Source organism: Ornithodoros turicata, chromosome 8 (genome assembly GCF_037126465.1).
Source record: "Ornithodoros turicata isolate Travis chromosome 8, ASM3712646v1, whole genome shotgun sequence".
Taxonomy (NCBI): Eukaryota; Metazoa; Arthropoda; class Arachnida; order Ixodida; family Argasidae; genus Ornithodoros; species Ornithodoros turicata.
In genome coordinates this window covers 40,553,936-40,574,141 of record NC_088208.1, presented here as the reverse complement: position 1 = coordinate 40,574,141, position 20,206 = coordinate 40,553,936, and the positions used below count along the sequence as shown (strand labels likewise).

The 20,206-nt window shown below is 45.6% G+C and overlaps 4 protein-coding genes across 6 annotated transcripts; 1 reads left to right on the top strand and 3 right to left on the bottom strand.

Annotated features, from left to right (window-relative positions):
• Positions 1 to 686: 686 nt before the first annotated feature.
• On the bottom strand, positions 687 to 6,855 carry LOC135367365 (amine oxidase [flavin-containing] A-like). Its single transcript, XM_064600586.1, has 15 exons — positions 6,570 to 6,855; positions 5,614 to 5,708; positions 5,413 to 5,550; positions 4,232 to 4,342; positions 4,076 to 4,167; positions 3,833 to 3,974; positions 3,694 to 3,754; positions 3,552 to 3,640; positions 3,332 to 3,491; positions 2,972 to 3,068; positions 2,291 to 2,402; positions 2,137 to 2,234; positions 1,653 to 1,764; positions 1,536 to 1,598; positions 687 to 898 (listed from the first exon to the last, which is right to left on the bottom strand). The coding sequence occupies exons 1-15, from the start codon at positions 6,619 to 6,621 to the stop codon at positions 737 to 739; spliced, it is 1,584 nt and encodes a 527-aa protein (XP_064456656.1). The 5' UTR covers positions 6,622 to 6,855; the 3' UTR covers positions 687 to 736.
• A 220-nt stretch (positions 6,856 to 7,075) lies between these two features.
• Positions 7,076 to 11,939, bottom strand: LOC135367366 (tigger transposable element-derived protein 6-like). The gene has a single exon (XM_064600587.1). The coding sequence runs from the start codon at positions 11,922 to 11,924 to the stop codon at positions 10,533 to 10,535; it is 1,392 nt and encodes a 463-aa protein (XP_064456657.1). The 5' UTR covers positions 11,925 to 11,939; the 3' UTR covers positions 7,076 to 10,532.
• A 630-nt stretch (positions 11,940 to 12,569) lies between these two features.
• Positions 12,570 to 14,310, bottom strand: LOC135367363 (NPC intracellular cholesterol transporter 2-like). Its single transcript, XM_064600585.1, has 4 exons — positions 14,101 to 14,310; positions 13,113 to 13,214; positions 12,767 to 12,945; positions 12,570 to 12,687 (listed from the first exon to the last, which is right to left on the bottom strand). Exons 1-4 carry the CDS (start codon positions 14,180 to 14,182, stop codon positions 12,601 to 12,603), a joined length of 450 nt encoding a protein of 149 aa, XP_064456655.1. The 5' UTR covers positions 14,183 to 14,310; the 3' UTR covers positions 12,570 to 12,600.
• Positions 13,588 to 20,174, top strand: LOC135367362 (glycogenin-1-like). 3 transcript variants are annotated; one of them, XM_064600583.1, is made up of 7 exons: positions 13,588 to 13,681; positions 17,444 to 17,585; positions 17,703 to 17,877; positions 18,397 to 18,559; positions 18,682 to 18,808; positions 19,374 to 19,554; positions 19,627 to 20,174. In XM_064600583.1, the coding sequence occupies exons 1-7, from the start codon at positions 13,636 to 13,638 to the stop codon at positions 19,861 to 19,863; spliced, it is 1,071 nt and encodes a 356-aa protein (XP_064456653.1). In that variant the 5' UTR covers positions 13,588 to 13,635; the 3' UTR covers positions 19,864 to 20,174. The 3 variants fall into 3 exon arrangements, with proteins under 3 accessions (XP_064456653.1, XP_064456654.1, XP_064456652.1); XM_064600584.1 differs by lacking the exon at positions 13,588 to 13,681 and adding an exon at positions 14,912 to 14,981; XM_064600582.1 differs by lacking the exon at positions 13,588 to 13,681 and adding an exon at positions 15,999 to 16,350.
• The last annotated feature ends 32 nt before the right edge of the window (positions 20,175 to 20,206 follow it).

Below are 20,206 nucleotides of genomic sequence, written 5' to 3'. Positions count from 1 at the left end.
ATTTCTAGACAAGGACAAGGATGTCCGTGTACCACATCAAAAAAATACAGTTGAAACTTTTTTTTGTACTATTTAGACCATCAAAATATACCTTTGTGCAAGGCGCATGCTCGTGGACAGTATATTAATTGATCTGTAGCCGTTGGGACTGCTACATTTCCCATGGTACTGTGTGTACCATAGGTTTCTTTCACCCACTTTTTCACCCAGCACCCAGGGGAACCCTTCAGCATTTTTCAAAAAATTCCAAGGGTTCCTGGGGACATGATGACGTTGGCCTGGTTCATGTTTGCAGAACCCGGGAAAGCAGTCCATGGGTACCTGTGTTCCACAGAACACAGCTTGAACTTGTGATCTTGACCCCATGCATTTTTTGGCATAGTGAGGAACCCGCCCCCAAACTCACGGAGGACAACATGCTACAAATTGCTTCATGACAGGGAACTGATAAAAGGAAAGCATCCTTCTGCCACCAGTTCTTAACCAATCGCAAACTCTTCACCAATATTCACGGTCGGCATGCGCCCGACATGGTACGGAGTTTCCTCGTCACAGCCATTACCGTGCGCATTCTGTAACACTGGATGACTGGCAGCCGTACCCCTCACGAGACGTCATGGAACCCAGTTTGAGAACCCTCGGTGTGTACTGACGCGAATTAATGCATATGGGAGGACCAGCGAGAGCATTCTTTACTAGTGGCGCTTTATTTTCAGTTTCAGAGGGAATAATCCTCTTAACGAAACCTGAAAGTAAAATGAGAATTTCGTTTGAGGCAGAAATAAGTGACGCTGGTAACAATTCCCAGGAGAGCCAGGGTTCCCAGGCTCAGGATGCAGCCCACAGACGGAGGATGGCGCTCCAGGAAAGATCGCTCAAATGGCACAGAAGGGATCTCCTGCGAAGAGCAACAACATCATTTGAAACATCATCTGCATCATCATCATCATCTTCATCATTCACGTCACGGCATATCTGCCAATGCAAACTTTCTCACCATATTTATGTTCTCTCCTGCAATGCTTTCCCCTTAACTGGTCGTCCGCAAGCTGTGCAGGGTAGCCAGATTTGGCTACTTCGTGCCAAACTGGCTACTTTCTTACTCGTGGTGCCGAAATTTGGGCAATGGCGACTTGGCTATTTTCTGGCTACTTTTGCAGATACTTCTTCGCGCTACATCTGAGATTCCTGTGCACCTAAATCAGCATAGTTTTCATCATGCACAACATATTGAAGTGCACAATGTTGAAGCACGACGTCGGCCTTCCCTCAGTCTGTCCAATGTCCTTTGGACTGTTTTTGTTTGTATGCTGGGATTTTAGCACTCGGTAAAGTTCATTCAATATATCATGCCTGCACACCACTGGCTACAGAATTGGCCACATACCAGGGAAATTGGCTACTTTTCAGGATTTTGACCTGGCAACACTTGACTAGTAATCAAGAGGTGCAGGTTCGGGTCGTGCAACTCTCTGGCGTTTTTGACATCCACCACATTTTGGACATATTTATCGAGCGCATGCTACTCCACTTACCTTAAATTCTGGTTCTGGTACCCAGATCTCGTTTTTTGAGATCAACTGCATGGCATGTAGGACCTGAAATGGAAGAAAATATTTCCTTCCTTCTCCTTTATCTGTGTCTGGACTTACCTCCCTAGCCGATCGTTCTCCAGCTTGTACGGCGCCGTTCATGTATCCCGGCCAAGTGGTTGCGGTTTCTGTTCCAGCGAAGTAAACCCTGAGGAAAGGCTCACGGATGGTCCTGCATTTATGTAGGCACTTGGGATTTTTAAGGCTACTACTGATTTCGGTAACAGAGATCAGTCAAGTAACTGACGTACAGTAGACTGCCAGTAGTTCAACACTAACCATCTGAAGGCATTATACCAGATGTTTGCTAATTTCATCTCTCTCTCTCTCTCTCTCTCTCTCTCTCTCTCTCCTGACCTTTCCTTGTGAACTCCTGTCCCTTTTTCTTTTTTATAGAGGGCATTAACAAGCCCTTTAAACTGTACAAACATGTGGGTTATTTCGGGGGGGGGGGGGGGGGGGACTGTTGAACGCGATTGACTTGGCCAAAGTAGAATTAATAGAAAGCCTACCATGGTAGGGTATTTGTCCAGCTTGAACTCACCTTCCATATCTGCTCATAACGCCCGTGGGATAAGTGGACACATAGCAACCTCCAGAGTACTGCTCTTTGAGCCAGTTCTTCTCTTCGTAGTGGATCGGCTGCAAAGGTCACTTTACTGTATCGCAGTCTGTTAAGGTGCTCGTAGAACACTCACAAAGCAGGCTTCTTCACATCCAAAGACTCTGGCTAAGTCCATGGCTATGACTTTCATCCTTGCTTCCTTGCTCATCTCTTGAAGCCGCAGAGCATTGTCGCCGATGACAAAGCTGCAATGGCGAAGAAGAAAACTTTGGCAAATTCAGTCTGCCATCTTATTTTTCTTCTGGACACACTGTGGGATATTACTGTGTGGGATTACCTGCCCTCCTGGAAGTCCAAATATGTGCGTAACATAAATGACACTAATAAACGGTGCAGGGAACAAGGAGGTAATTGCTTATTCAAAGAGAATCTAACATGGAAATATTTTGCAGGGTGTAAGAACAACATTAACGCACATTATTTGCAGACCTGACAGCACTCCATCTAAATGCTCCACTATCCTACAATTTCCCTTGCGGCTTCAGCTTATCTCTGGTTGGTCATGGAAGCAATGATTCCCAGTATGAAAGGGTGTGACACGCTGGGCTTCTAATATTCAGAGATAAGTATATGGCAGTTTGAGGATAATGGGGGGAAATGATGGGAAAATAGTTAAATAGTAAAAAAGGTGGAACACATCTCCTGAATGATAAGTTACCCAGACAAGTTTTTTTGTTTTTAATTCAGTTTCGCTAGTAGAGTATTCAAAGTCGGACATCAGAAATTATCACTAGCGGTTAGCAGAGACACTTACACTGTGAGAGGAGCAAGCTGAAACCCCGGCCTGCAATCATCGATGACGCTATTGAAGGACAACTGACCGTCGCTGCACGATACGGTGCCGCTGTAGCCTGAAAGGGTGAAAGCTTGTCACATGCGCGTAATTAATATAAAGACGACGTATTTGCAATCAGACTAGCACGCTTCTGAAACGTGTACTGTTTTACGTGAAATGTTATCGGCAAAGGCATTCAGAAGGCAGGAGGGGCGTTCACCCTTCCCACCCCACCTTCAGAGACCTCTGCGGCCCCATAATTGCACTTCTCCAAGCAACAGTTCTCTCGCTTCTCTCCTTAGGATGACCTGTACCACGTAGCTGTACCAGAAAGCTGACCTTTTTCCCTCCAAAAGGGACTCTTGTAGTAGATGTTGATTTTGATTGCGCATCCAACGGGGGTCCTCTGTATCAGTTGGTTGCGCAGAGGTGGAAGCGGAGGCTCGTAGTGGATTTTGAGTTGGACGGGCAACGGGATGGCCATGATGACGTACTCTGCCTGCGCGAGTCATTCATTCTTTTCACCTCTCTCTGGCACCCATAGCGATCGGGGCCTTACCAGGTACTCAGAGCCGTCCGTCAGTGTCACAGTGACGTCATTTTCTGACTGGACCATGTCGCAGACTTGGGAATCGAGGTGAACTTTGTCTGCAAGACTAGGACGTGAATGGAGTCTTTCGGAGCAGTGTTGGTGTTTTTACCTCCAAGCAGCTGGCATAGCTTCTCACTCACTTCCATGGAGCCGTTTTCAAATTTCCGTTCCTTCAGTGGGAAAAAAAAGGGAAGAGAAAAAGCGTTTTACCTTCTCTCCCTGGAGCCTTGTACTTGGGAGTTGAATACCTGCGCTCCATTGTCTGTGTTTGAAATCCTCCTGTTGCCGCCGCAACACTTTATGTACCATAGTGCCCACAGTAGCGATACCTGACCGGGCTCACTGGCTAGGTTCACTTGCGAAAGGGCCACCAGGAATTCTAGCGCATGCCTGAAAAACAATCTACATTGTAATAGGCAAAGTAAACGTGTATGTATCAACAAACGATATGTCTCTTCAATGACCATTATGGCACGTGGAGATATGCTTACTGCGTCCAAGTTTCCTTCTCGTAGAAGGACCGCAGGGTCATTTCGTCCCACTCTTGGGCCTTTGGACAGTTCCAGGGTTCTGTAGCTGGGATCTGAGAAAGACATGGCCTCAAATATGACGGCTCTAAAGGCTATATGTAGAGGGAGGAATGTTACCTGTTCCATCATCTTTTCCATCTTGTGCATGACGTGGTTGATGTCAAACCAGGCCAGGGGGTTAGACAGGCCAAAATGGGCCCACATTGTGTCGTAAGCATAAACTTTGCCCTGGGCGCAAGAGTAGCCTCACGTTATGCACTAGTCTTTTTTCATAAATCTATGTTGCAAAACCCGTATCCTACACTCTTAAAACTTCGCCGAATAGCGAGCATCGTTCTGCCCCCTGATTGGTTAAAAAATTTGAGGTGTATGCCTTTTTGTGACACTTTTGCAGTTACAAAAAGGTGTGCGTCCAGCGCTTTCCGCAAATCGGGAGTGATAACAGTACTATATCTGTGTGCTACGTGGTGAAGTTCTCTTTTAAGAGTGCTTTCATGTCACCACATATCGGATAGTGTTCATTTATTTATCGAGTCACTTATATCACACTTTTATATTGAATCACATGTGTCCTACTACGTGTATTTGAATGGCATTTTGACACCTGTCGTTGGCACTTTGAAGAGCAGCGTACAGAGATAAGGAGCAGAAAGGGCCACCTCTCACGATCAGGGTGCCCAAGGTCACTCGTAGCGAGCATGTTATCGCTATTCCACTCCCCCTCCCTGAGTGGAGAGGTAGCACACGCCTCAAGGGCATCGGGATTCTGCACCACCAAAGTTGTTTATAAATACAGGGTGTTTTATTTTTAACGTTTCCATATTTTTTATTTCCTCTTTTAAAACTGTGAGGGGAGCACTGATGACATTTTGCAGGCGGGTTATGCGGCCAGGTGTACGTCCTGTGAAAAAGTGTGCTTAACTACTGGACGAGTGATTATCTAAAATTTGCAAATTAATTCGTTAATTACATGTTTTGGGGGAAATGTGAGCCAACGGAATTGGAGGCAATCATTGTTTAAATCCACTGTGGTTTTTAAAAATCCTGAACCAAGCACAAACTTTGAGATACGAATTATCCGATTTTGATGTGCAAATGAGTCAAAACTGGAACTACATGCTTTTTGATAACGCACAATGCACTTTTTGTCAGAAATTTTCGGCTCTGGAGGCCGGAGTGCAAGCCAGAAAGGGGATAATTATCTGGACATTTCAATAATTGGCTCGTTACTCATTTTACCTACTCCAGAAAAAAATTCATTGTTAGGAGCACTAAAACGAGAGGAATAAAGAACTTACATTAGTGAACTGAATGCTGTGAAGATCTGAGAACACCTTGTATGTCTCGATGCCTAACTCATGGGTGAGGCGCAGGATGTAGTTCTGCGTTGGCCCCACGTAAGATCCACCCAGGTCCACCCATTCTATTATTTCATTCTGCGGGACAGAAAAAGAAAAACTCAACCAGCAAATACAAAGCAGTTTTCATAAAGGGTCTACCTTGACCGTATGCGTCCTTCCGCCTACGCGGTCCCTGGCTTCTAGCACGACAACTTCAACGCCTTTCTCTGTCAGCAGTTTTGCAGCCGACAAGCCTGCCGTGTAAAGCCAAATATTAGAGTAGTACGTTGTTGGTGTTTATAGTCCTCTGTAGAGGCTCCGTTAGCGCTCCGTGTAGTGCTCCATTGGTAGCACGCAGCATGTCAGTCAGTCAATTAATCAATCGTCCCTTTATTCACGTTGTGGAATACGTACAATTAGGGTCTAATTCTGCCTGACTGTTCCCTCCCAAATCAGTTTTGGACCAGGTTGAGATAAACCCGATTTCTCCCCGAATTCCAATCATGTACTAGGTTGTATCATGTATCAAGTACAAAAATCTAGTAGCAATCTCTGCACATGTGTGATGAAAATAGTATTTAAGTCCAACAATAAAGTATACAAAGCACATTTAATGTTACATCATGCGATGTTTGCAATTATAAATCGTGAGGAATGCATGTTTGGCCAATACGTGCACCCCTATAACTACGGGCTGCTTGCTGGACAGAAAGAAAAAGGTAACCCGATTTCACCCCAAATTTCAGATTTCAAAATAGTGCCCAATTTTTTTCCCCTCCAAATCCGGGAGAGACATTTAACCCAAAAAAGTCAGACCCTAAATACGATATGGAAAAAGCACAGAGCAAAAAACTGCTAAAAGTAGCTCGACACAATTCAGGGTCCCCAGCATGACAGAGCCAGGTGACAGGAACACACAGTACAATCACATTTGTCCTTTCTATGTGTTCCAGCCTCAGAACATCAATTGTCCCATGTACAATTCCACATTCTGTATACATACCTGTATATTGATATAGGGCGAGTTAGGAAAAGTAGCACACATATTATTATAGATAAATGAAAGTGACAAAAGGAAAAAGAGAAGGAGAACCAATTAATAAATGAGGACTCACCACTGAGGCCAGCACCTATGATGAGAACTGTCGTCTTCTTTGGAGCAGCCATTCAGATATACGTATGGCTTCGCCAGCGAAAGTTACTCTGTTGACATCCTTTATCAACAGCTTCCAGTAGAGCTTCCACATTGGCTGAATGCCAGCTGGAAGCCACCAGATGTTTTTATGCTTGACTGACAAATAGTTGTGCGGCATGCGGGCCCCCACACCCACGAGACAGGACATCAAAATCAATAGTTCTCCGTTGTAACCAGGGCAACCAACGTACAGGTTAGCTCCTACTACTCACAAGAAAAAAACTGGTTATCAGGAAGTCGTAGAGGTGGTATTTTTAAATTGTTTGCCGAGGGAGTGCTTGAGAGGAAGGGATTTGTTGTTTTTAGCTGTGGCTATTTTCCCAGCACCCTCCCCCGAGTTATATTAATATATTTTACGCGAATGTACGAGACAGTGGCCAGCGGAGAGGTGTGTCACCTTCTAAAATAAACTCTGACAAACAGGAATGGTGTGTACATTTTATTTCTTTTCAGACATAGCATGCCAACAATGTGGGAGACCGAGAGATATTAAGGGACCTTATCTAGCCCCGAGCAAACGTACAACCCAAACAATTTGTTTTGTTCTCTCTCTCTGCCGAAGGCTGTTCCGGCCATAATCTGAGCCTCCTGCATTCCGATACACACTTTATCGCTATACATGCAACCCAGTATCATGTACAAATTGACACTGTTTGTACAACAATCTACTTTATCACACATATCTTGTATTATAACAAGCGCTACAAAAACTGCCCACTACAGTAACATCATTTTGATCTATATAACGTACGCCGCTACTATACTGTGTTGCATAATTTTGATTTGTAGCTGTCACAAGTCCGTGAGGGAGCCTCGCCTTGGAATAAGAAATGGCCCTTATCTCTAGAGGCTTCCCTTCATTCGTGGTCGTATATATCAGACGCTTGGTTTGGCATTGTATACTCTGGATTTAAAGCGTTTCTCAGCTTCCAGGATACTACGTTTCAGTACTGCTTTGGGTTAGACACAGTTTGCCAAAAGGAGGAGAAGGCTGGATCTATTGCACATCTGCGAGCATGTTTCTACTTCAGTTTTCTTCAACAGCAATGTCTAGAAAAGATTGCGCAATAAAGGTACGTAAAATTCTGGGCCCAGAATTTACGTACGTACTATTAACTTTCAGTACACACTCGTAATGAGGAATTTGTTTTCTCGCATAAATGCCTTTCAAAGATGTGCAAAAAAAAAAAAAACAATTCAAAGTTTAAAAAAGTTATTTAAAAAAAAGTAAAAAAATGATATACTGACTTCCATTTCATTTCAACTTAAATTTCCTACTTTACTGCGAACGTTATCGGTCCCGGGATCTGTCGCACCTCCGGGGGTTGGCCGCCCCTCTCGCCCCCCTCGGAACGGCTCTGCCAGCTTCTGGGGAAAATGGTGCTTACCCCAAGAACGAAGGAACAGTGCAGAATTTGGCTTTACCCGAGATATCAGATGCAGTTTACGTGCTTTCGTTATTACCACTGGGAGTGCTTTAGTCGCGCGAACATTGTTGAGAGTAAGACATCCTTATATAAGATTGACGCACCATTGCCTCTACATATAGAAAAAAAATTTCACTTTTTTTCTAACAAAATTATGCCATAATTCTCAACAGGTCCTAAATTGCATGGAGGTTACAACCAGTGCCACATAGACCATGCGAGGCTGTAGTCATGAAAACATGCCACATTCAGCCATGTGCTTTCTGCAGTCACTGGAGACACATTACACATTCTTTGCCAGTCAACTGATATGAACTATATTCACATTACAGTAATCTTTTGGCACATAATACCCTGTGGACGAGAGTAAAAACTGTCATAAAACATTACAAAATGAAAAGTTTGCATACAAGGACATGTAAACACTTATGGGGTTCCTCACCAAATACAAGGGAGAGATTAAACTAAGGTCTTAAAACAAATAAAATTTAAAAACATTGCCCTGTGACTTGGCAGCATTCATACCTGGGGTTTAAACAGTGGCCAACTAGTGGCTATACAATGCGGGAACACAGCACAATGGCACAACAGTAGTGTAAAGATGGCGACTCTCTGCAGGTCATTTTTTAAGTAGTGAAGGGGTGAGATTCGTCAATAGATGTGTGGTGACACAAATGAACTTAATGATTGATGTGGTGATTGCTCCACCTGAGCGACTGAATTTAGCGCATATTGCAATCTTGGACACCATATTTACCGTGGTGCCACCTGTTGACCACTCTTGAATCCGCGAGTTGGAACTGAAAAGACAACTGAGCAGCATTTCGAATCTTTCATTAACGTTTTCGCTTCACCCTCCTTTGTGTGAGTAGTACTCCGCGAGAAACGACATCTTTTCGCTGAAACTTCATCACTTCAAAGTAAACGCAATAAACAAGACGTGCAGCATGAGCTGAGTACTTAACAGTTGTAATGATGAGTTTGACATCCTAGCGAAACTACTTTGAGTATTCAAAAGCTCTTCTCCGTTTGCTTTTGCATGCTTTGGTGGCAAAATGGCACTAAATGAAATGCAGAAAAATGCGCATGCAGGCAAGGTCTGAAAAATCTGACAACGTAGACTAATTATGACGAAAGAAATGATGCTGCTAATCCCTATTACTCTTTCTTGGACTAGGAATTGGTTTTGTCACAGTTCGAGAAATGTGTGTCTTCCACATGGTATGTGTCTATGTGTGTCCACGTGTCTATGTTCGAGAAATGTGTGTCTTCCACATGTCTATGTGTCCATGTGTGTCCATGTGTCTATGTTCGAGAAATGTGGGTCTTCCACATGTCTATGTGTGTCTTCGACATGCTATGTTACGACAAAAATGAGTTCCGATGAGGTAACTAGTGGAATATATTCGAAGTGTACGCAGTGTTTGAACACCCGGAATTAATCGTACTTTGATACTTGAAACACAGCCAGTCAAAGGTGTACGGACCACGAAAGTGGTGCAAAAACAGATATGTTGCGAGGAATGGTCTACCCCTTCGTACACCAACCCTTCGATGTACGGTCGACGAAAAAATTGCTGCGGGAATTGCCCCTACCCAAAAAACTGCATAGTTGCCTGTCTGGCGGAGATATGTTGGATAGTAAAAATTGCCTTACGATATGGAAGTCTTTTGCGAGACCACTTCAGGACTACTTTGGGACTACCCTACAAAATATATTTGCTACAAAGATGCCTACAAACATACTTCGTGTGCATAGTCGGAATTCTGGCACAAATTTGTAGTTAACTGCCGCATACGATGTTCTCTGTGGCATAACCGCGTCGGACACTAAATTTGTTTTCCTGAAAAAAAAGGTTTACTTCTTTTTAGTGCCACGTCTCCGTTGGAGAGAGTATTGCATGACCAGTATTGCACATGGGTGTTCATTTGGTTGCTGCGAAGTATTATGAAATGCTTGTGAATTCTCATTTTCTTCGGTACTCCATGCCCCCTGTAACAGCAATAATGACGCCCGGTGCTGGAGTGTGATCAATTCGAGACACCGTAACTTTTGTTAATTGGTACGTTAACTAATTGGTGGTAATTAATGTGCAGGCCACGACTCAAATGCTTGATTGTGGCACAGAAAAATGATCCTCTGACACATTTTTTTGTGGTACCAGGTTGTCTGCTCAGAGCGTGGCAGAGTCATGCCATCCGAGGTTTAAACTTTCAGAATTAAAAAGATCAAAACACCTAATAAATTTTGCGACTGACATTTTTCCAATTGAAACGCATCATAACTGCAGGCAGTACGACACACACGGAATACTCCAATCGAAGGAACCATCTAAGCGCTGCATTTTTGCCAGACTGCCCCGTACAGTATAACGTCGGAGTACACGTTGCTTGTCTTTTGGCACAAGAACGGCAATGCAATGGGTGCGCTTCCCAGGAAATCCGTTGGACTTCCGTTACTCCACTTGGAAATCTGTGGCAATGCGGATGGTCTTGTTACGTAAACTGTGAATCGCCAGGAGGTCCGTCGTGCTCGTCAGTGCTTGGTGCGTGAAAAAATGCTCCATCTTATCCAACATGCCCAGGATATCTCCCGGGTGGAGGTTGGTGGGACATCCGTGGGCATACTGGGCACCGGGGCTCTCGGAGGGCTTCGTGCTCTCAATGGCCTCCTCGCTGAAACTGTACGTCGTCGAGCAGGTATCGTCGCAGTGGAGGTATTCCTCCGCGTCCTTCCGCGTCACCTCCGCCCTTATTTTACCCATGTTGGCGCACAAGTGGGAGACGGGGTCAAAGTCCCTGTTGTGCAGCCTCCCCGCACACATGCGTCCCTGCAGTAACTGAGACTTGACCCACGACTGGATGATCATCTCCTGCCCGACATGTTGCCAGGCGTCCGCCAGGAGCTGCGTCGCGTCGCGGAGGGACACGTCTTCCCCCGGAGAACTGGAATAGCGCGACACCAGGTCGGACCTGTACCTGCACTTGAAGGCGTTGAGGACTCCGCCATACAGTGGCTGTAACTCCCTCTGGTTGGACTGGATGTAGAGCAGTTTGACGTTGTCGGACTGCACGCTGACGTGTGCCGGGCAGGTGTCCAGGATGAGTACCGAGTTGTGGTCCACTTGCTTTTCAAACTCCCAGAGCCACTGCTGAAAAATGTTGCTGGTCATGAAGGATGACCTCTGCCAAGCAAACGTGACGGGCAGTTTTTCCTGGCCTTTGTCGCAACAGTTGATGACCAGTGGCTTAATTTTGTGCGTCCCGCTGGCATTGCAACAGAGGAGTACCGTGAAGCGGTCCTCCGGCGTCTCGGTTGTATCATCCCGAAAGGGAGCTCTCTTGTACAGCAGCGATGTTTCACAGCAGCTGTATACACGCGTGGGGTCGTGATCGAGCAGCGCGTGGTGATAGTTTCCGAGTCCGCAATCTGCGTGTCCGACGTCGACGTAGTCCCGTTCCTCTCTGGCCTTGTTAATAACGAAGCCGTGCCTTTCCTTGAACTTGTACAGCCAGCCGTTTGACGCTTTGAAATCCGTTGTGCCAAGTACCTGTGCAAGTTGTTTGGCTTTCGCCTGTATGGCACTGTCGGAGAGAGGAACCTTTTGGCCGTTCATTTCGAGCACCCACTGCAGCATCGCGGCGTCGATGTCCGCGAACTTCAAGTGGGCGCTGTATCTGCGTTTGGAGACGAGACTGCTGTCGGCGTCCGCACATTCGCGCTTTTTCGCTGCTGTCATTTCGTCCCGCGAAGAGGCATTTCCTTCCGTCCAAAGCATCCTTTGCGGCGGCAGCGTCCACTTCTTTTCAGTGGGAGGAGGAGGATGACCACTCGCTGGTGTCGCCATCTTGTGGGGGGGCGCTACGCGCTGCTATCGATTGGGACCCTAAAAGACCCCCATTGGTTGTATCCCAATATAATGAGTGGTGGGGTAATGAGTATTCATTTGCGCGAGTGAACAGCATTTTGGCTGTTTCTCGCTGGCAAACGTCAGTTCCTGTCAAAATATCATTCGAGCAGACGACAGTTGCTGCACGCGCGTACGGGTTGCAGAGCTTGCGGTATCGTAGCGTATGACGGGCCGAGCAAAGTACCATTAAAAAAAAAAGAAAAAAGCAGCCTGCCCCAAAATGAAATGTGAAACGTGTTGGCTTGCTGTGCTCAAGGCCGCGAGTTCGATCCCGGTGGCAATGTCTGGGACGAATTAAAACACCAGCACGTGGTCGGGCACATCAAAAGAACCCCAAACCGCTGCTCTGCGACACGTGCAGCATGTCGCCACACAGATAGGCTGATACATACACCTAAAGTGTAAATCAACTACTTGCCGTTGTCAGATACATTTTGTGCATGACTGGGTTTTCAGATGTCAAACTACCTGTATACTCTAGGCATCGATCATCTTTAGATGTCGTCGGCTTCAACAACTGCCTTTTCCCCAATGGGACCTGAACAAACCTACCTGAATAAAGAATGACACACACACACACAATAAAAACTAAGCCTTTTTATTTGGGCTTTTTTTATCTGACGATGATAACTGGGACGCGGGCGCATCCGATGACACTACCCTCTCTGTTGGTCAGACGGTACTCAATCGTGGCACGGGTCTGCAACAGGTTCAAAACCATTTTTGTTAAACAGTGCGTGGACACATAAGTACATATCTCTCGAAGGAGAATATCTTACCGCGGGATAGATGTGTCGCACGAGTAAGTTGAACTTGTAAGTATAAACTTGTCCCTTCCGCAGGGGACAGCCGGGTCTTATGTGATGAAGGCAGGCGTCCACGATCGGTTCTGGCAGGAGGAACTTTGACCTTTCGATGAAGGCGTGGATGTCGTTGAATGCCATCGGCGATGGGAAAGCTGCAACGATCAGATGGATCAGTATTGTATTTGTCGTAAAACACCCAATCTTTCCAAGGACATCGCCATCTTGTAGTACGGTATACCCATGATTCCAGGAGTGGACCTTTATAGTACACATTATTTGCCCGTTTTATGGGACAATCGTAGTAAAAAGTGGGACGTACGTGCAACAAAAGTGGCCTGGAAAGGAACCCTGGTGCCGATCTTGAATCTACACGGCTGCTTTTTGCATGTGTCTATGGTGACGTTGCGAATGTTGCCATGTCCTGGAAATTTGCAAGTCATGGTTTAGACAGATTGACAGCTGTAAAGCACATAAAAAAGTTCTGAGGTATATACTTTTTCGTATGATACTGATATAATTGCACCCTTTCTCGATTGTACGCGTCTCTCTCTCTCCCCTTTTTTTTTTTTTTTTTTTCACGAGATCGTTTACATCCATAATTCTGCATATGGAACTACAACTTAAATCGACCACGCTTCTCCGCTTTTAATAAATAATAATGCGTATTCTCTTTGACTAGCTGTTTCTAATTTCTGCATGAGGATGAGGTGCGTTCTCTACGTTATGCGCGGAAGAGGATGACGATGGCCTCACTGTTCGCGCCAAAAACGTCTTCTAAGAAATGTTGAGAGGAAGAAGTTGCGTTCATCGGTCGACTCCAAGATTGGTTCCAACCGATAACCATGACCTTCCTCTGGCTCTACGGACGTAAGCCTGCCATCGGGAAAGGTATGGGTAGATTTCAGTTTTCCATATGCGTAATACGCGGGGCAAATAAGATAATCTACCGGTCAATTAGGAGAAAAACAGATTAATTCCATCTGCGATTTGTAGTGCTCGTTTAGGTATGTACTGGTTTCAAGACGCACGTTTCTTACGCTTGAGTCTACAACTGGTGCGTACTCGGCTGTCTCTATCTCATATCATGCTTGGGACTACTCAGTGCTGCCCATATATGTATACATGCATTCTCGCGAGTTTCGTTACGAACAGCAGACGTGGGATTCATAAGGACGACTATGGAGAAACTATATTTTCCCTGTTGGAATACATCTTTGTGAAAAAAGCAACTGCGTGATCTACTAGCTCGATAAAAAAAAGTAATAAGGGAAAGACGACCGCAAGTGCACAAGGAAAGAAATGGTTACCGCAGTCTGTGAAGCTCACGGGCTCGCAGACGACGCAGTAGCAGACGCAGAACACGAAGATGCAGATGCGCACGGCGTACATGTTGGAAGCAAACTGGGATCTTTTCTCGAAGTGGCGACCTTGGGAAATGGGGAAGATCGTCTGTGACGACCTCGCGATCCATGGGAAGCCACCCCTCGTAAGTGTTTCTTTCTGCCAAACGTGACTGATGGTTGCCCGCGAGCTACTTGGAAAACAACGGGGTTCCGCGCGTCTGCCCTCCGACTACGGTCTATGGTAGGAAAGACGTTTTGTCTGCCACTTGGGCCCGGGAAGTCGAAAGAATGAAAATATGAGCAAATTTGAATGGTGCGAGCGAGCTGTTTAGAAAGAGGTAAAGATTTCTTTGAGTGTGAGGAACACACAAGTACGTGTTCCTCACACTTCCTGCACTCGAGGAAATTTTACGCTGAGCTTTCTAAAGAAAATATATTTTTCGTTGTGCGATGCAGTGGCGCCTTGAAAATGAATGACAGGGAAAGTTCTTCAAGCTATAACCGAACAAATTCGCAAATTCACAACTCACGCGGTCTTTTTGCCGTCTGTTTGAATTACCTGTGGCCCACGTTCAGGCTTTTTCTTTTGCTGAGTTTTAACTGAGTCTCTGCTACAACTGGAATATCAGTGAGCTGAGCTTCTCAAGACACACAGTAGTGAAAAAAAAAAAGAAAATAAAAGTAAGAATAAAAAGACAAGTACTGTCAAAGGAACCAGACGTGCGACGAGTTCCAATTTTCCCGCGTAGCGATCTTTTACCTGTCTCAGTGCGCATGCGTAGACTGTCGTCTGCTACTCAGGTTTCGCCTTTCGTCTGCGACCTGACGGAGGAGCATGGCACGCGGTGAGCAATTTTCTCAGCTATTTTCGCATCATTTCCTTCTCTTCCAACATTTGTGGGCGATAGCAGTTGAGGAACACCTTGTGAATCTCTCGTCATTGATATTCGAACAGGGAACTCCTGGTATAGTCTGGGCGAGCAGAAAAGCAACTTGATACGCTAGTTCTTTTTTTGGGCATCTTTTCTGCCCCTCGTGCTGTCATCGAACTTTTTATCTCAAATATTCCTTTGCCGCCGTATCACTTTACCGGTAATACCCCGGCATCTTCTAGAATCCCACAGAGGAACCCTTCGTAGCTCCTGTACACAAAGTTCGCCGATTTTTTGGTAGCTGCATGGCCACAAACTCGGCATAATTGTGTTGTGCTACGCACACAGAAAGTACAAGTTTTGCGAAGAAAACGCGGGATGACCTTTGTTGCTGATTGTGACGTTTTTGATTGGCTCATTAAAGTTTTCCACGCTAGTCTATATCTTGTGTATATATAGAGGGTCGGGGGTTGCGCTCTGGCGCCGCGTGGCTGGGATGCCGTTTATGAATAGAACAGCGTGCTCGGGACTAGTGGAACCGTACAATATATTTGCCGCAAGGTTTACACTGAAAGACAGTCATAATAATTATCTTGCGGCGTTAACAAATCAATTGAATTCCAACAATTTTCTGTTCCCCAACGCAAAATTCAATTTTTTAAAATTATTGAATCAAAAACGATTTCAAGAGTGCTGATTCCCGCAAAAGCTTTGGGCTCACACTTTGTACTGATAAAATATAACGATGTTCAAAGAAGCCCACAGCCAAGACCAGCAAAATTGATTTTTACGTTATTTGTCATGAAAAATATCAGTCGCGCATGCCAGTATTTTTTTTTTAATCGGGTGGTAGCTTGCGCCACCTACCCTATAGAAATGATGCAAATATTTAAAAAAATCGTCCTATGATGTTTCCCCCACTATTCGATATGAGCATATGCGAAGCAGACGATCACGACTGATCACAATTCGTACTGCTGTTGCAGACGACAATGAAATAGCGGCCGCACTCGAATGCGAAGTCGGCTAGAATCCGAGATCCGAGAAATTCCAATCCCCCCCAAAAAATGCCCGTCTGCGCGCGTGTCTGATGTTGGCATTTCGTAGTATGACGACCTTGACTCGGAGGGACGACCTTGCGGTGTCTGATTTGACAATGAATTCCAACTGATTGCTCGCGATTACGTGCACCACGCCCCATTGACGGGCGGGCGTCGCTGTCACCAACTGATCAGTGCTGTCACCATGTCTCTTAATGTGAGCTGTGGGTTGTCGCAAGCATCCTCATGCCCAGTCTTCAAATTTGACAATGCCCAGTATGGTGGGCCGGACCCTGAACCTGGTAAGGCCACAAAATGCCGTCGTTGCGCTGCGGTAAATTCTTGTGGAAATCTCTCGTTACGGGGGTTAACGCCCTGCCGCCAAGCAAGATACGTTGGGGTGTTCAAACCTCTGTTTGAGGCCGTATTCGTTTGCTACACCTTCGTGGTTCAAAGGAAATGTTGCTCGAGAGAGAGAGAGCAAAAAGAAACGCGTAAAAGGAGTTATTAACGGGCTCGCAACGCCGTACTTTCTTTTTTTTTTTTTTTTTTGCAGGTTCTCGGGCAATATCTCGCGTTAACAGTGCAATGATCTCTCTCAACTAGGAGTAGCTTACACGAAAGTTCCGCTAAATAAATAAGTATATTTAGGGTTTGTAGAGGGTATATAAAGCTTCAGTTTTGTCTCTCTGGCCAAAGAAAAATACAGCTTAGATTAATTTGTTGATTGGAATGTTTTTATATACCCTTGCCACATGGGCAGTCTTCAATGATCATTGAGACCAATGAGCATTGAACGTGCATGTAGCACCACCTAGTGTGTTGGGGGAACATCGAACCCAATGCTCTTAGAAAAATTCCATGCTCGGTGGTGCTACGTGCATGTTCAATAGGGTTTATACACTAACGTCACCTCGCCGCCATACTGTAGGTCCCTGGAAGTTATGTTCCCACATTCGTTCGCTGCCATGCTCTTTTTGGATGACTATTAACGTCGAAAACACGGAAATTAGTTTGATGTGCTACAAATCACACTGCACAATAACTTTGAAACTTTGATGGCGGCACATCTGCCTGCTAGCGACAGTGGCGATCTCGAACGGATGACGTCATGTGCATAAACCCTATAGCTATTGGTTTCAATGATGATTGATTCAATGATTGACGGGGGTATTAGAAAGCAAAGTAGACCCAGGTCAACGCGTCTTATCCTGCACCTATCTCGCAATGCATGCAAGAAGTTGAATGTACCTGCCAAAATGTTTTAAATAAGTAAAATTAAAAAGTGCATGTTTTCTAACATTTCGAAAGGTGTTGCGGGAAATTAAGCCAAAATTAGGGCCACGTCTGTGTAAGATTTTGGATACTAATCGTTGAAACGGTGTGTGTTTTCAGTGCAAAATGAGGCGTTTGTTACCTTGGCAACGGATGACACATATTCGCTGGGCGCCCTGGTATTGGCTCACTCGCTCAGGCGAGTGCACACAGCGCGGCAGGTGGTCATTCTGGTGACGGAGGCGGTTACCTCACACATGAGGTGAGTGCCAGAGCTACATTAGCTGCGTACCACCGTTGGTGTAACCAGATAAGACCAATTCCTCGATTTAGTGTTGTGAGGCTCTCTAGCTGAGTTAGCACTGGCCTCTGCTTGCAGGTCTCTTCTTGGCCAAGTATTTGACCTGATAGAAGAAGTTAAGCTTCTGGAAAGCAGTGACCATCTCAACCTGGCCCTCCTCAATCGACCGGAGCTTGGGGTCACCTTCACAAAACTTCACTGCTGGAAGCTCACCCAGTTCACAAAATGTGTTTTCATGGACTCCGATACTCTGGTACGACAGCTTTGCGAATGGGCAAAACGTGCTAGAATGTAACACAATAGGATGTTGAGTGGACATTGACGGTACACAGATCGGATGTTGACTCAGGTCTGATTGGACATTGACGGTACACAGATCGGATGTTGACTCAGGTCTGATTGGACATTGATGCAGCAGTGAACAAATTTGTTTGTCTGTCCATGAAACATGTCCATGTAAAGGTGTGTCCAGGTACCATTCTACGTTGTCTACCATACCAGGAAATGGGTCATGGTAGTATTCCCCGTCAGTGTACTATGTCCTTTACGAGACAGCTTCACTGTAATGGGTGGAAGCCCTGCTAGGATCACCTGAAAATTAATTTCTTACCTTCACCTTAATTTCTCGCTCTTGATAATTCACAAATTCAGATGGAGTTATGTTTGGGGGAATATTTTGCTGGACTTTAATTTCACGGTATGTTGCAGAGTATAGCTATCAACTGGTGGTGGCTGTGGTTGGGGAATGTCTGAATCTGATGTTTTTTCCCAGGTTCTTCAAAACTGTGATGAATTGTTTCTGAGGGAAGAGATCTCCGCAGTTCCGGACGTGGGCTGGCCAGACTGCTTCAACTCCGGAGTCTTTGTATATGTTCCCTCCTTAGACACGTATACGTCGCTCATGAAGTTCGCTAATGAACATGGAAGCTTTGACGGTGAGACCCTCAGCACACCATAAGGACAGGGGCTGCCCGAAAAATTTCCCTAGTCCAGTCATAGCTGTACACAAAAGAAATGGTTTGTGAGAAAAACATGGTGTGTTGCTTTATGTGTGTAGGTGGAGATCAAGGTCTACTGAACCTCTATTTTAAAGATTGGGCCACAAAAGACATCAACCGTCATCTCTCCTTCATCTACAACATGAACTCGAATGTATCCTACACATACCTTCCAGCATACAGGCAGTGAGTAGGTGTTCGGTATTCACAAATGCTCCTCGGTTCGCAAGATATAGCGTTTCCGTAGATAAGAAAGATAAAGAACACAGCTGGCGTGGTAGTGTTGAAGTGCTAAAAAATCACGTAAACATTTTTACTGAGACAAAAGGTGATGATTAAGGCCCCTGGCTTTCTGCCGTGGAAAATTTACTGTTCCGCGAAGTCGGAGGGCAAGTGAAAACAAGCAAAAAAAAGTGCAGCATTCTCCAAAGTCCAGGACGCCATACGGACCATACGGACTCGTCCAGCATGTTTTTCCGAACTTTCGTAACTTTTCCAGTGTGCAAAGAAAACTAGGCTCAGTTTGCAGTCGTGACCGATAGGGTTTGACCCGCAAAAATGTTGCGGATTGATTGAAGCCCTCCCAAAATTCTGTAATATGTTGCATATTCCTCAAAAGCTGACGATTCTGAAGGGAACCGCAGGTTCCGCGAGACACGGCCAATCGCGTGAAATTTCACGGAAAGCTAGGGGCTCTATAGTGACGACTACAGTGCTAGGAAGATAAGCCTTCGTCTAAATTGTGGCCTAGGTTTGGGAAGGACGTGAAGATAGTGCACTTCCTGGGTCCAGTGAAGCCGTGGCATCACAACTTCAATCTGGTCAGCGGCCAGGTGGAAAGTCGACAGGACAGCCAGCACATGCACAATCACCTCCAGTTCTGGTGGGAGCTCTTCATGACAAACGTCCAGCCGAACCTATTTCCGGAATGCGTACGTCTCCTTATTTTCCCCCCTTCGTCGATCTAGTCATAATTATTTTCGCTTCAAACGGCGTCCTTCCAGGCTGGCCTGGCAGGGGAGATGTCACGGCTGACCATAAAGACGGCGGAGGAACTTCGACAGACCCCGGGAGAAGCTGTCTACGGCGGCTCCGAAGCGCGGCAGTACGCGTGGGAGCGGGGACAGATCGACTACATGGGGGCGGACGCCTTCGAGCACATCCAGAAGAAGCTGGACAAGGCCATCTCCCCTCCCGCCGAACCCTCCCTGCCCGGTGCTCGTGTGGAACCCAAGAAGTAACGGGAGAGGGGACGTTCATAGGATTAAATGAAAGGGGCAGTGCATGGAACCAACTGTTGACACTTTGAATTTCCCTAATACTAGACCTTTTCTTTCATTTTTTTTTCTTTCAAATATTCTAAATCTGCCCGCTTCTTTTTAGCTTATCTACATAAGGTGCCATAGAAAAAAGAATGTATCGTGGGGTTAAAGACCTTTTTTACGACATAGCTTTGTTCCGGGTGCAGAGACTTGTTCTGAGTATGGAGCATTATGATGTTTACTTATTTTTGTGTATAGAAAAGGATGAAATGAATGAGAAATTAAGTCCTCCTGTGTCTTTTGTAATTTCTTTGCCTTTGGT